The 15028-nt window shown below is 44.7% G+C and overlaps 1 protein-coding gene across 8 annotated transcripts in view; it reads left to right on the top strand.

Annotated features, from left to right (window-relative positions):
- Window positions 1-4760: 4760 nt before the first annotated feature.
- Window positions 4761-15028, top strand: part of LIMCH1 (LIM and calponin homology domains 1) — a 340048-nt gene continuing 329780 nt past the window's right edge. For all 8 annotated transcript variants that reach the window (XM_081248348.1, XM_081248345.1, XM_081248346.1 and 5 more), the window contains exon 1: window positions 4761-4904. In XM_081248348.1, coding sequence (XP_081104474.1) covers window positions 4809-4904 — 96 coding nt within the window. In that variant the 5' untranslated portion in view covers window positions 4761-4808. The remainder of the gene's footprint in view (window positions 4905-15028) is intronic.

The following is a 15028-nucleotide window of genomic DNA, read 5'->3' as shown; positions in this document are numbered from 1 at the left end:
AGTATTACACACAATGAAATTTAGAGTTAGTCTTTGTCCAATTGATTTATTGCATTTAATATATTAATAGATATATATTTATATATACATAATATCATCAAAACTATTATTACCCCCTGATTTCTACGTCCCAGGTAAGGAAACAGGTGCTTAATCAAGAAAACGGAGACTCAGAGAGGTTAAATAACATTTTCACTTACGTAACATGTGGCATCTATGAAATGTGCCCTTCAGGGAGCTGAACTGACCAAGGGCCCCAGCAGTTGTGCTCTGAAATCCATTGCCATGTTTGCATTGAACAGCATTTCCCACTGAGCTGCCCCCAGCCAGTTACTAAATACGGCAGGGATACAGCAGGAATACTAAGGCAGGCTTGTTTCTAGGAGACCCAGGACTCTTCTGGTAGCTGACTTTGGTTCAAGGACCTTCTGATGGCCTTGCTGAACCTTCCTTGGACTGAAAGGCAGCCTACAGCAAGGTTTCTACCTGACCTTCCTTCTCCTCTCTTCACTCAGGTCAGACTTGCATTGTGCTCTGATTGCTTTCCCAGCATTTTCTCTCACAGTCATTTCCCTAATAAAATCCTTGCACCTTTAATTCCATCTTGGTGTCTGTTTCTCAGAAGACCCAGACTGTCACACTAAGTTTGACCTCAAAACCCATGCTTTTACAAAAATAACTAAGTACGGATTAAGTATCTAAATGTAAGAATGACAACTATAAAACTTAGAAGAAAACACAGGCATAAATCTTCATGACCTTGGATTAGGCAATGCCTCCTTAGATATCACACTAAAAGCACAAAGAACAAAAGAAAAAAACAGATTCATTAGACTTTGTCAAAATTAAAAACTTCTGTGTTTCAAAGGACAGGTTCAAGAAAGTGAAATGTTAACCCACAGAATGGAGAAAATATTTGCAAATCATATATCTGATAAGTGACTCCTACCTAGAATATATAAAGAATTCATAACTCAATAGTAAAAAGAGAAACGACAATTTAAAAATGGACAAAAATCTGAATAGACATTTCTCCCAAGAAGATGTCCAAATGGCCATTATGTACATGGAAAGATGCTTAACATCATTAGTCATCAGAGAAATGCAAATTAAAACCACAAGGAGATACCACTTCACACCCTCTAGGATATCTGTAATCAAAAAGTTGGAAAATGACAAGTGTTAGCAAGGAGGTGGAGAAATTGGAACTCTTTTACACTGTTGGTGGGAATGTAAGATGGTGTAGCTATCAATACTTTGGAACATGGTTGGTAGCTTATCAAAAAATTTAAACATAGAGTTATCAAATAACCCAGCAATTCTACTTCTTGGCATATGCCCAAGAGAAACCAAAACATATGGCCACACAGAAACTTGTACATGAACGTTTAGAGAAGCATTATTCATAATAACCAAAAAGTGGAAACAACCCAAGGCCCTATCAACTGATATACAAAATATGGTGTAGCCATACAGTGGCATGTTATTTGTCTCTAAAAAGGAATGAAGTACTGATACATGCTGCAACATGGATGAACCTTGAAAACATTCTGCCAAGTGAGAGAAGCCACACACAAAGGACCACACCTTGTATGATCTCATTTATATGAAATGTCCAGAATAGTCAAATTTATAGAGACAGAAAGTAGATTAGTGGTTGCCAGGGCTTGGGGGCATGCGAGGTTAGGGGGATAACAGCTACAGGGTATGAGGTTTCCTTTTTGGAGGGATTAAAATGTTCCACAATTAATGTGGTGATGGTTGCACAACTCTGAATATACTAAAAAACACTGAACTATACAGTCTAAGCGGGTGGATTGTATGGTATGTGAATGATATCTTAAGAAGTCTGTTACCAAAAAATCCATGCTCTTTGAATACTTTATATCCCTCATTTGGCATTTACCGTATATTGTCTTATAGTTTTTTTCCTAATCAAAATGTTGTTTCACACCTCCCAAATAGTGATGATGATCTCTGAATTGTAGGGTTTCTTCCAGATTAGTTTTCTTCATTATATTTTTCAGATTTTTTCCAACAAGCATTACTTTTATATATGAAAACTAGACTATACGAAATGAAAATTCTGTGTGTCCCTTTGTGGATTCTTCTGATGCTAGTACAATTTCTTACACATAGTAGGTGCTTAACAATGATTTATAAATATTATTGATAATGACGCTAGGTTTGAACTCTATTATGGATTTAAGTCTTTAGGTCTTTGGTAACGTGAATTTGTTATTGGTAGCAGAGTTCAGGAAAAGCAGATGTCACCTTGTGATTATAAACCTTAAAACACTTAGAAAGTACTGAAAGAAAAAATATGCTTTAGTACGAATGCCAATTTTGATAGCAGATACTTCAGGCATATGGTGGATTTAACTTTTATACTCGTTTTCAAATGGATGCAGATATGTCATTTGGGTCAGCAGGCTTCCCCTACTCCTAGTCACTGCAAGCAGTGGAATCGGCCCAAAGTGGCATCTCATGTCAGTGTGCTGCATCATTTTGCGAATTATTTTACTTTACCATGTTTCTTCATGGAGACAAGGTCATCTTCTGACTATATTTTACTAACCCTTTTCCTCTGCTTGCCTTCTTCACTCTTCTTTATAACTTCTCCCTCTCGTCCTTTCTGGAAGGCAGGACGGGAGGGAAGCTCAGCTGGCTTGTACTGAGCAGTAATTATATGCCAGGCCCAGTTTTGGTCCTTTCACATTCAGAGATCCTGTTTGTTCCTCACAGTGATTTGCTGAAATGTTGCCATTTCAACCTCATTTGAGATGAGGAAACTGAGGCACATAGTGTAAGCGGCAGAGCCTGGACTGGGACTAGTAAGGCAGCTTGGTGTGCGGTTAAGAGCAGATCTGGCGCCAGGCTGTCTGGGCTTGAATCAGGGTTTCACTGCTCACCAGCTGTGTGACACCCCTCTCAGTCCCCAGTTTTTTCATAGGCATGGTAATAGTGTATCTTACAGGGTTGAAATAGGGAATGAGTTAGTCAATTATTTGTAATGCACTTAAAACAGTGCCTGGCACAATTCAAGTGCCATGTAAGTGTTTTAAAAGTAAATAAACTAAAGCCTGTCTGACTCCAAAGCCAGTAATAGTGGAATTTCAGGCCTGCTTTTTGTTCCATTCTCCCATTATAGCAGCAGAATTAGACAAAGGCTAAACTTGGACTCTGAACAGAAAAGAGACTTAGCTGCTGAGGCACCCACGGACTTCTTGCCCTGCCCACTGTGGTCTGGCACCCCCCATCTCGCCTGTCTCTCCCATGCTATCATTCCCACCTGATTCTTTGCTCAGCACACTCCAGTAACGCTGGCTTTCTGTGGGTTCCATGAGCCCTACCAAGCTTACTTCTACCTCGAGGCCTTTGCACCCATCTGGAAATGTTTCTCCAGATTTTTGCATGATTAACATCTTCCTCATTCATGTCACCTCATCACATCATCTTGTCAGGAAAACCTTCCTTGATCATCATTTGGGCTCTCAGGCAAAACAGCAGGCGTGCTCACATAAAGGTGGCTGAGAAGAGTTTATTAAGAGACCATTAGCAGGGAGTGGGCAGGCCAGAAACCAGAATAGGATGGGGAAGGCTTTACACCCGCTGGGCCTGGGGAAGTGGGGTGGCACAAGAGGAGACCGGGAACCTTCAGAGAACAAGGAGAGGCCCCAGACAGAGTGGCAGCCTTGGCGGAGTGGTGCCGCCAGTCCCCCAGCCTTTTGCAGAAGAGGCAGCAAAAATACCCCCACTTCCCTCTCCTCCAGCCTGCTAACCTCCTGCCTCCCTCCCATCACCAGAAACTGGACTCACAGGCCAGCCTCCCAGGTGAAGTTGGAGAGGCAGTCCGAAGTTAGCCAATACTCTCTTCCCAGGTCATAGCCGATCCTTTCTCCTCTTTTATCTTCTTAGCATATATTACTCTCCACCATTACCTTCTTTTGTTTTACCCCATTCCCTCTAGAATGTAATTATTTTGAGGGCGGGATCTTCCAGTTCTTCCCTCCCCTTCCCTATCCTTTTTTCATCTCTGTGTCCCCAGCGCATAGTAGGTGCACATTAAAGATGAGTTAAATCAATCAACAGACTGGGACACAGGTAGCTTGCCCGCAGAGAAAGAAGTTTATAAGGGTCGTTTATCTTTTTTTTTTTTTTTCTTACAAAAAGATCAGGTGACTGGACATCCCTGGCATCGGGTCAGAGGGCTGCGCCTCTTGCCCCCCACTTCTGCGGCCGTGAGTGGGGGACAGCAGGTGCGGGCGGCCACTGCTAGGCTGCGGCAGCGCGGGCTCCCCCGGGACGCGTGCGCCCGGCTCGCCGCGCGCCTCCCACGTGCGGCCCGACCCGCTTGCCCCTCCGCAGCCGGCGCGCCGCGGGGACGTGCGGGGCGGCTGCCCGAGTCCCTCTCCCAGTCGCGTCGTGGGGAGGGAGGGAGACACCCAGTGCTCACTCTCGGTTATTTTTAGTTGGTGGCTGACACCCCCGCCCCGGAGGGGGTGGGTGGAGCGGGCAGAGGAGGTGGGGAGGAGGGAGCTCCTGGCGCCTCCGCGCTCGCTCCCGCGAGGACTCACGGCGCGGCCGAGCCGGGCGGCGCTGGGAACAGCTGCGGCAGCGTCCTCGGCGGCAGCGCGGCTCTCCTCCGGGACCTGCGCCGCGAGGGGGAGGGGCAGGCAGGGGAGGAGAGCGGGCGGGCGGGAAGGGGCGGGGAGCGCGCTCCTGCGGCGGCGGCGGCGGCGGCGGCGGCGGCGGCGGCCGTCCTCATCCCGGCGGCCCAGCGCTTGAGTGGACGCGGGGCTTCGCAAATGGCTTGTGCCGCTCTCGGTCTGGAAGCTCTTCAGCCCCTGCAGCCTGAGCCGCCCCCCGAGCCCGCCTTCTCCGAGGCGCAGAAGTGGATCGAGGTAGGTGCCCGCGACTGGCGGGGGCTTTGCAGAGGCAGCCCGGAGCCACCGACCTGCGCACACACTGACGACAGGTCCAGCCTCGCCTCCCCCCACTTTCTTTTGCCAGCTGCTCCGGGGCACCCGTCAGGGCCTCGAGCGAGCTGCGACCCCCTGACGCTTTGTCACTGGCGTCTCGGGTGAGGGTGGGCGCGAAGGGGGGACACTGCGGTCTAGCTGTGCGTGTGGGGGGCAGGAAGCGGTCCCCTGAGCCTCCATCCCTCCTGCCCGCCAGCCGCGCAAATCTCAGCTCCTGCCGCTTTCAGGCGCTGCCAAAGGAAGCGCAGTGCGAGCAGAAGCGCCGCAAAGCCTCATTATGCGCGAGCCCCCGGTGTCCTTGCCGACGCAGCATGTCGGGGGTCCTGCTCCCAGTCCTACCTCCACCCGTTGGCTCCCACTCCCCGCCCTTCCCGAGCGGAGTTGTGCGTGTCTCCACGGAAGCGCATACCCACCGGAGCCTCTGGCTGTATTCCTGGCACCGGGTCAGGTGTGAGGCTGGCACAGCGCAGAGGGCCGGGGAGCCTGCAAGACCCACCTGCGAATGCGCCATCCGCAGAGACGTTGCCCAGCCATTGGCAGCTCCCACTCCATCGCAGAGGCGGTGGGACGGGCTCCCAGGTGCTGGGTACCCGGCCCCGTTGGCATATTTCACTTCTTAAATGACTCGGTGGCAGGCCAGGGAAATCACTGGAGCTCTCGGCTCAGTCCAGGAAGCGCTCGCTGGGCGATCCTGATTCTCGATGTTTATCTGTAGATGCAGCTTGGTGGCCCTGCGCTCCCGAAATCAAGTGTCTGCGGGGGGTCAGGACGCTAGGAGGTTGCGAGCGGGGAAAGGTGACCCATTATGATCCGTGCAGTGAGCCTCTGTTTTGCGTCTGGCGGCCTTTCTTGAGGCTTAGTGGAAGGCGAATTTGACCATCTTTTCCTCAAGGACAGGGCAGCTCTCCCTCCCTGGTAGTTCAAAGGAAGATATGTACCGCTAAGTCATGATCCAGCAATGGTGAAGCCTGTTAGTACTCAGACTGTCACTTAGTGACACCCTTGATGCTGCTGGGGTAACAGAGCTACGATGGTACAGATTTAAATCTGCTGAGATGCCTGGAGAGACCACCCTCACTTAATGCTGCTCTAATGCTCCAGCCACAGGCCTGCACCTTACAGGGTTAACCTGCTTCATACAAGCAAGAGTGTCAGGCAGAGTTTCGAAAGATCTATTTAAAAATAGGGTTAAAGAAACAGAAGAATAAACTCGAGGCTCTATTGCTAAAAGCCCCAGTCATGTCTCTCATAATTTGATGGCTAATGAGCAGATGAGAAAAAGACCTTGGCTTTTTATTTGTGAGATGTGGTTGGCACGGCTTGGGCTGTGACAGGTGCTTTCTCTGTGCTGCATACTTGGGCTCACAGGACATACAGGAAACATTTGTAGTCACTGGCTTGGTTGAGAGTTGGAGAGCTGTGTTTTTCATGTTCTTGAACTTTAAAATTCTCAGGAGAGATTTTGGATGTGGATGGTGATGAGGGGAGGGTATAAGAGGAGAGCACTGTACGGTTCTTGAAGGCAAGCGGTTTATTCCCCATTTCCTTAATTGTAAGTAACACGGGCATACATACTATACTTTAAAAAAATGTATTGTGGGATCAGTTGCACACAGGAAAGTGCACACATCTCAAGTGCACACCTCCATGAATTTTCACCTAGGTATATAGTACTCTAGCCCCCACTTAGATTACGGTCTAAAACATCTTCTTCAGCCCAGGTCACAGTCTGTTTTTAAGTGGTGGTATATTTCAAGCTAAATATTATGCAGTGCAGAATATCAGCTTTTGTCCTGGTTCCACAGGTTTAAAAACAAGAAGGGCTTCCTTAAGAAAGCAGAGCCCCATTGGGCCCTATAGACAGTTGGGCATTGTTTTTGATGCTTTACCAGATCTACCAATTTGAGAATGTGAAAGCCGTAACGGGCAGTGCGTGGCTTTAGGACGAAGCAGTCGTGGCGCTGTGCGTGTGCATTATTGAAGCGGCCTATCTCCTTTCAATCGCGGAGTTGGGTTTCACGGAAAGGAGAGCTTCCCCTCCCAGGCTGTATAAAAAGGTGTTTGCTCCGGGGAGAGATAGAGACCGTCCCTCTTCCTTCCCGGAGATTCCTCTTGAAATGTAAATGCCGCGTCTGCAAACCGGGGGAACCTAGGAGCAGTAACAGATGGTTCTGCGCGCAGTTGCCCAGTGAACAAAGATTCCTCGGCTAATATAGCAATAATGTAGTACTTAGTGCGAGCCGAGTTCCCAGGGGGACTGTTATCTTGAGACAATTGCATCTCCTTTAGGGGCCCCGTTGTCTTCGGCAACATCCTCATTGGTAGGGCTTTGTTTTTCACTTTTATTCAGTTGGTGATTAAATTTCCCACAGCCTTTTTTTTTTTTTTCCTTTTTCTTTTGAGTAGTCAGGAATTTCACCCTTTCAGAAAAATGTTCCCTTGGGTGCAGCAGGTTAATAAACAAACTTAGCAGTTTTTCTCTCCTCTTCAGTCCCTGGTCTTCGTTGAGTCATGGATTGGTGAGAAAACTGTTCATTCTTAATAAAGGCTCAGGGAACAAGCTCCAGGAGATAACTTGTTAGTGAGGAATTTCTCTCGGCCTGCAGTCTTGGCTGTTTGAGGGCTGTGTTACTGGGCAGGAAACTGTGGCCTGGGAACCATGCCCCCATCTCACCCCACTCCCAGCTTCTGCCTTGGCTGGCAAAGGTGAAAGCCCTGACGGAGGTCACAGGCCAGGTGGGAACAGTTCCATAACACTTCCAGCGACTTTTTATAGCCGTCGGAGCAGGCTACGTGTCTTAATGTGGCTTTGGGGAGACTCCTGAAGGAAACAGCAAACTTCACATATTAACTCTGGCTACCAGCAGGCAGGGGCCTAATTTCCTTCCACATTCCTTTTCTAGAAGGCCTTCCAAAGCAAAGGGGCAGTGAGTGCAGCACAGCGGTTAGAGGTCAGGCTTTGGGGCTGGGCAGCCTGGGTTGGAATCCCAGGTGTATTGCCTTCTAGCTGTGTGACATTGGACAGGCTGTGTTTCCTCTTCTTTTGGTTCTAAATAGTTTCTTTGAAAGCTAGCACTAGTCGTTAACAACAACAAAAATAACAAAGGGATATTGTTCAAAGCATCTGTAAAACAGGGGTACTAATAGTAGCTTACCTACCTCGAAGGAGTGCTGTGAGAATGAAATAAGTTAATACATTTAAGATGCTTAGAACAGTACGCAGCATTTAGGATGTGCCGGTTAAGTAGTGGTCATTATTATTATTACCATTATATTACTACTGCTATTAATATCACAACTACCATTACTACTATAGTACTGCTACTATTACCACTGCTATCTTTATTAATACTGTTATTGCTATTATTGCTGTTGTTTCTATTGTTGTTAATAACAGCTACAGCTGATTTTGGAAGAAAATCTTCAGAACCCTGAGTTTTTTAGTGTAAAAAATATAATTCAGTTGTCTACTGACCTAATTCTATTGTCTTACCTTATTAGCTCCAGATACCTGGACTAGAAGTTAAGTAGGTGTTGTGTGTTACTCTGACTTGAGTTAAAAGAGATTTAGGCATCAGAGGAAAACCAGTAATACCAACTGATAAGATGATCCTGATGGTCCATTAAGGTTTAGAAAATTATTCCTCAATACTGTGTTGACGATTTAAGATTAACGCATAGTCTTTGTTAACCAAACTCCAAGCAGAATGCTCAATTCCTCTCTTCTTGCACACAATCCAACATTAAATTGTTAAACAAATAGTGGTTGTCTGAATATTCAACTCCAGTGTAGCAGTGTTTTGTTCATTGACACTGTGTCAACTCCCTGTAGAAGAAGAAGTCCCTCATTTATTTTCCTTCCTCCTTCCTCCCTTCTTTTTCCTCTTTCCCTCCCACCCCGCCCCCCTGTGATGGTAGTTATTGAGTTACAAGACTATGTTAGCAGGTAGATGATTCTAATTTTCTTGGTCTCCCCCCTCCCCTTTGCTTCTCCACCCACAAGAGTGTTTATCTGTTCTAATCTGTAGTTCTCTGCAATGCCAAACACTTTCTGGAGAAACAGATGTCGCTTCAACTCAGTTTCAGTTGTGATTTGGAGCAAGTTGCCAGGGCTTTAGGGAGGGGTTGGAAATTTCAACCCAACTCAGCCTTACTTCTCAACTTGAGACGTTTCTGGACTCCTTTAACTTTAATCATAGCATGCCTGTGGGGCTTGGTGCTGCATATAATCTCATTTGTGACCTAATCCGTATTTCACATGAGTGGGAACTAGTACTGGGAGAGATCAGTTCATCATTTTGGGTCATCTCCCCCCCCTCCGCCCTGCTCACATATAATTGTTTTCTTATTCAACTGGGACCTGCTTTTGAAGATTAAAAGCACCGAGTGTACCTTAGCTCTCCAAGACTGAAAGCTGTTGTATTGTTTGGCAGTTGGGAGAATTTATCTGTAGCCTTTGAGAGAATGTAGCATTTGGTGGCCAGGAACATACGACATTTGCGATGTAATGATGAATGAACATATGCCATGAGTTATATAGTCATTCTAATTCTCCTTCTCTGTCAGGACTTGATGACTCTTACATCATTTTACTACAACAAAGATTTAACTTTGCAGATGGTTCTCTACTCTGCATGGAGAGCTAGGGAAGAGGAAGAAAAACTTTTCTGGCTGGCTCAAGAAAGGGGTGGTGGTCTGAATAGATATGGAAATGAGAGCAGGCAGCATCATTCTCACAGTGACATTTAAATAGTCTAGCTTGTTTGTATACAAGGGCTGCTATGACACAATGCTGTCACGTGGTAGGAGAACAGTGAGGTCCCACAGATTTGGGGAAAGGGGAAGTGGAGTGGGAGGTGGGGCTGGCTCTTCTGGCCCCAGCATCTCCCTGGAAACCAAGTTTGCATCAGGCAAGCTCCAAATGAGCAGACTGAGCTCTGGCCACCAAGAGGGCGGTAGAGTGGGGTGTGTGCCCCCAGCAACTGGATCTCTGGGTCCCCGGCTCTCTATTGATGGATGACAATGGAGCCGTGATGTGGACATCTGGCCGGTGATTCTGTGAGTGGCAGTTGGTGCTAGGTGGGACCAGGCAGCTCCTGGAAATTGGCCTGGAAACTTCTCTTTTTGCTTTGGACTATCCTGAAACTTAAAAGTGTCATAGCTAGGGGTAACATGATAATGATAAGGATGGTGATGAAACCAGTGCTCATGATGATAATAGCTGATATTTATTGAGTACTTACTATGTGTCAGGCACAGGGTGAAAAACTCATTCATCCCTTATAAGTAAGTACTGTTATTATCCCCATTTACAGGTGAGAAAACATCTTCCCCAAAGTCACAAGTAAGTGGCAAAACTAGGACTTTAATTGAAAGCATCCTTTCTTAACTTCTACAAATATATGTACCCAGATATCCAAAATTTACAGCTGAAGACATTGTGGCTTCCAGGAATTAGGAGACTTGCTCAGGGTCACCTAGTCAGGAAGTGCTGGTTAGAGTCAGTATTCGAAACCCAGGCTGTCTAACTTGGAAGCCCTTGTTATCTTTTTAAAATTTTTTTAAATTTTTATTGAAATATAGTTGATTTACAATGTTGTATTTGTTTCAGGTGTACAGTAAAGTGATTCAGTTATACATATATATATATATAAACATATATATATATATATATATATATATATATATATATTTTACATCCTCTTCCTTTATAGGTTTTTACAAGATATTGAGTATAGTTCCCTGTGCTATACAGTAGGTCCTTGTTGGTTATCTATTTTAAACATAGTAGTGTGTATATTTTCATCCCAAACTCCTAATTTATCCCTCTTCCCCCCTTCCTTTTGGTAACCATAAGTTTGTTTTCTATGTCTGTGAGTCTATTTCTGTTTTGTAAACAAGTTCATTTGTATCCTTTTATTAGATTCCACGTATAAGTGATATCATATGATATTTGTCTTTCTCTGACTTACTTCACTTAGTATACAATCTCTAGGTCCATCCATGTTGCTGCAGATGGCATTATTTCCTTTTTTATGGCTGAGTAATATTCCATTGTATATATGCACCACATCTTCTTTACTTATTCATCTGTTGATGGACATTTAGGTTGCTTCCATGTCTTGACTACCGTAAACAGTGCTTCTATGAACATTGGGGTACATGTGTTTTTTCGAATTATGTTTTTCTCCAGATATATATCCAGGAGTGGGATTGCAGGATCATACCTATGTGTGAAAATTTCTGTAAGGACTGAGCTTTCTGTCCCTCTGACTGTGCAGAGGTTCCCCCCACCCCTGCCTTTTTTCTGAGACATGATGTGGATTTCAGAAGCTATGGCTCCCTAGTTTGTTTTTCTTCACAGTTTGTACCTTTCTGCTGCCAGGACTGAGGGGCTGTCCTCACTGGGACAGACCTTACATTGGGTGGGGGAGGGGCGGGACACCAGGTAGGTGGTGCTCCCAAGGCCCTCAGGCTCTGCACCTTTGCTGGCTGCCTTCACACCTCACTTTGCTAAGGCGGAACTGGGCAATGGCATTGTCTGTAGTACAGAGTTGCTAGAATCCGGTTTCTGTCTCCTGTTGTTACAGCTCCCAGTCACTCCATTGAAGTTGTATTAGGGCAAATGGCCAATAAGTAAGTAATTAGTTTAAAAAATTTTTAAAAAGCTTGCTGATTCCTTAACATACGATTATTTAAGGGGACAGATATTCTAGAATATTTTATGTTTATGATATTAGGGACTATGGCTCTCTTGTTACAGTTTAACCTCCAATGGCTGTTCCATATGGGGATGCATAAATGCATAGTCCATGTGTGCTTTAGCATTTTCTAATGGAGAAGTTGAGTAGCTGTATTATTCCATACTTTACCTTCCCCAGAGAGTTTGAGTAAAGACCTACTACCTGTGTGATCTTGTGCTCCAAAACACAAAAGGCTATGGGTGCAAAGGGCTGTCTCTTCCCCATGCTGATGTGTTTAAGCGCTGTCGGCACATCTGTCTGAGGCCTTTGCCACACCTCCTTCACTCTTACCTGAGAGTTCTCCTGTTTGGACAGGAGCTCACCTGGGAACAGTTTTGTTGTTGAGTTCAGCCAGAGGCAGATCCTTCCAAGAGAGGAGATTGATGGCCTCTCCTGCAGGTATCCTGGTCCCATCCTGAAGAACTGAAGGGTCTAAACAAAGTAGCTCTGTGACGTCTGGGAATCTTGGCTATAGTCAGCATCCCTGTCACCTACATTCCAGTCTAGCCCTAGTCATTTCGGCCTTTATTTTCATGGTTAAGGACTGAATCGCTTAACACTGGTTGATTTTTTTTTCTACTTTAATAGCGATATCAAAACTTTTTTTTTTAACATTGGTGGATTTTTGACTAAACTACTTTCATTGGAGCTAGATTTTTTAATTTTTTTGAAGCCCAGTTCACTCTTCCGTTATTTAGAAAACTGTGCAATACAATTGTATAATATTTCCCCTCATTTGTTCCTAAGGATGTGTGTGTGTTTACTTTTGAAGCAAAGGAAAGGTATCAGATAGGATCTTTTTGTGGGGGGGAGGGTAGAGTGGGAAAAAGAAGGACTTCAGTACAGGCAAATGAGGAAAGGAAAGGATAACAGAACTTTATTTTTAAGTAATTGAGAAATATAAAAATAGCCTAAATTAGAGGGTTACTAGAAGATACAGGAAAAAAAATAGTCCTTGAAAAAAAAATAGTCCTTATAAAAAGACTGATGGAATATTGGAAAGACTTCTGCCTGGACATGGGGACATGTTATATCTCTCTTTGCAAAGAAGAATGATGTCATGGAGTTCAGCTCTGCCGTGGTAAAATTCCATGTTTGCAGTGTTGAAAACGATAATCCCAAAGAGATGCCCTCATGTAGCTAACCCTGATGGGGTTGCCATCGAATCTCAGGGAATTATCTTTGGCATAAGGGGAAAAAAACAAGGTGACGTAGTCATAAAACATGCACCTAAGGAATATCTTGGCTGACACCTTTTCTCACTAAACTTATACTATCAGCAAAACTGTATCCTTTTATTTATGCTGGGACCTTAAGGATAAAATATTGGTTAGGCTGAGAAAGCTCCATGTTTCCACGGCTCTGCATTCTGACTGTGACAGTTACAGCCATTGTAGGAGGCAGCTCGGCCTCCTGGTCAACCTTAGAAGTTAGGGACGTACCCCACCCTTCTATTCCTAAATAGCCCATTAGGAGACCATGTGAGAATAGACCTACACTTGTTTTTGTTTTTTATAAAAGTGAAGGGCAGAAGGGCTTTTTAAAATGTTTACATCCCAGTACTGTTATAAAAAGTCCTCAACCTTATTTTTTACCAAGTGGGACACTAAGTGAGGAATTGAAGTTATTTATTGTGGAGTAGACGGCTCTCTTTTCCTCTCCTAAGAAATATTTTAAAAAATGATATTCAAACAATTATTTTATTCTAATGGGAAACTGAATGAAGGCTAGGATAGGCTCAGTCAAATGGTTTAAGATACGAAAATAATTATTTGGGATGCTTGGCTGTCACTCACTTATAAGTTCACTTCAGCATAAACACTAAAAATAAGCATTAATGGTGAAAATAAGCATTAATGTGTGAAAGTGTTTTAAACAAATTTTAATATTCATTACCTGAAAAGTGTTAACTAAGCTCCAACCATATACCAGGCATAGTGCTGAGAACCAAGGTTAGGTGGCGAACAAAATAAACATGATTCCTGCCCACAGGAAATGCACAGTGTAGTTGTGGTGTGTGGGGGGTAGAGCTTAAACAATAAATTCATAATAACAAATTGGGATAATTGCTATGACAACAAAGAATGGGGGACTTAAGAGAAAAGGACTTTAAGCAGACAAGGACTCATAGTGAAAGTAATATTTAAGCTGCGACCAGCGAAGGGTGCTGAGCAAGGGAATTAGACTGATGCTAATTTATTGAGATAAGAGCTTGTGTGTACACACAACACATGCTTTTATGCTCTTATAGTTTTCCAGGTGTGTATGTAGGGGAGGGGGCGGAGAAGGGAGCTGAGTCAGAAATTCTCAAATATTCTTGCTGGCCACTCAGAGTGGGGTTTGCATGATGGTCTACATACCACTTAGGACCAAGGCACAATAAATCAAGAGACCCTCTTCTCGGAGAAATGGCAGAGAAGACTTCGGGATTTACATTTAAGCTTGGACTCTGGGATTAAAATTCTTACACAGAATAGGGGCTGTAGACACTGCATTCCACTCTGAAGTGAGAAGGGACTGCAAGAAACCTGCCTACTTTTCAGTGAGTAAGCAGAGCAATTTTGTGTGAGACTTCGGGTGGTGACCCACAGATGTCCTTTGATTTGGGAACTTGTCTCCCAAATTCCTCTGAAAGAAGGTGCTTTATAAACGAATAAAGTCACATGTCATCTGGGAGCCCCAGAAATTGTAAACTCTGTGACTTAGGTTTCTTTTACCACTAGATCCCCTTCCTCATCATCCAACGTGGCTGCTAGAGATTCATCATCACGTCACCTTTCCAGGAAACAAGATAGAGGAAGGGAAAATGAAGAATGCATCTTTTCCTTATAAGATGTCTTTTAGAAAAGTCTTCCTGACACTTCTGGTTCCATTTTATTGCCCAGAATTTCAGTAACATAGCCGCTCCTGATTGCAGGGGTGGGTGTAATGTTTCCATGTAATAATCTGGGTTCTATTCCTTAGGAGAAAGGGGAGAATGGTGGTTGAGGTAGGGGCACCCTGGAGTGCCCCTTCTCCACTTCTCCAGGGACAAATCCTTCCAGACAGGGCTTACATATGACTGCCTCTGAGGCAGACTCGCTGATTCCTTTAAGCCCACTAATCCTTCTCTGTGCACACCTGACATTTAGAATTCACCTCTGTTAGAAAATTGTCATATTTCATTGTAATGAATATATCGTTGCTTGGGATCTGCCTACTTTGATAAACCCCACAGCTCTTGTGGCCAAGGTCTGGGTTCTTAGTGATCGTCCCACTCCTCTTCAGTTTATTCACTTTGCTCCCCATTAGGGCCTCAGAGCC

This window comes from Mesoplodon bidens (assembly GCF_964165515.1).
Source record: "Mesoplodon bidens genome assembly, chromosome: 1".
Classification (NCBI taxonomy): Eukaryota; Metazoa; Chordata; class Mammalia; order Artiodactyla; family Ziphiidae; genus Mesoplodon; species Mesoplodon bidens.
The sequence above is the reverse complement of the archived record's forward strand: the minus strand, read 5'-3'. Positions and strand labels throughout refer to the sequence as shown.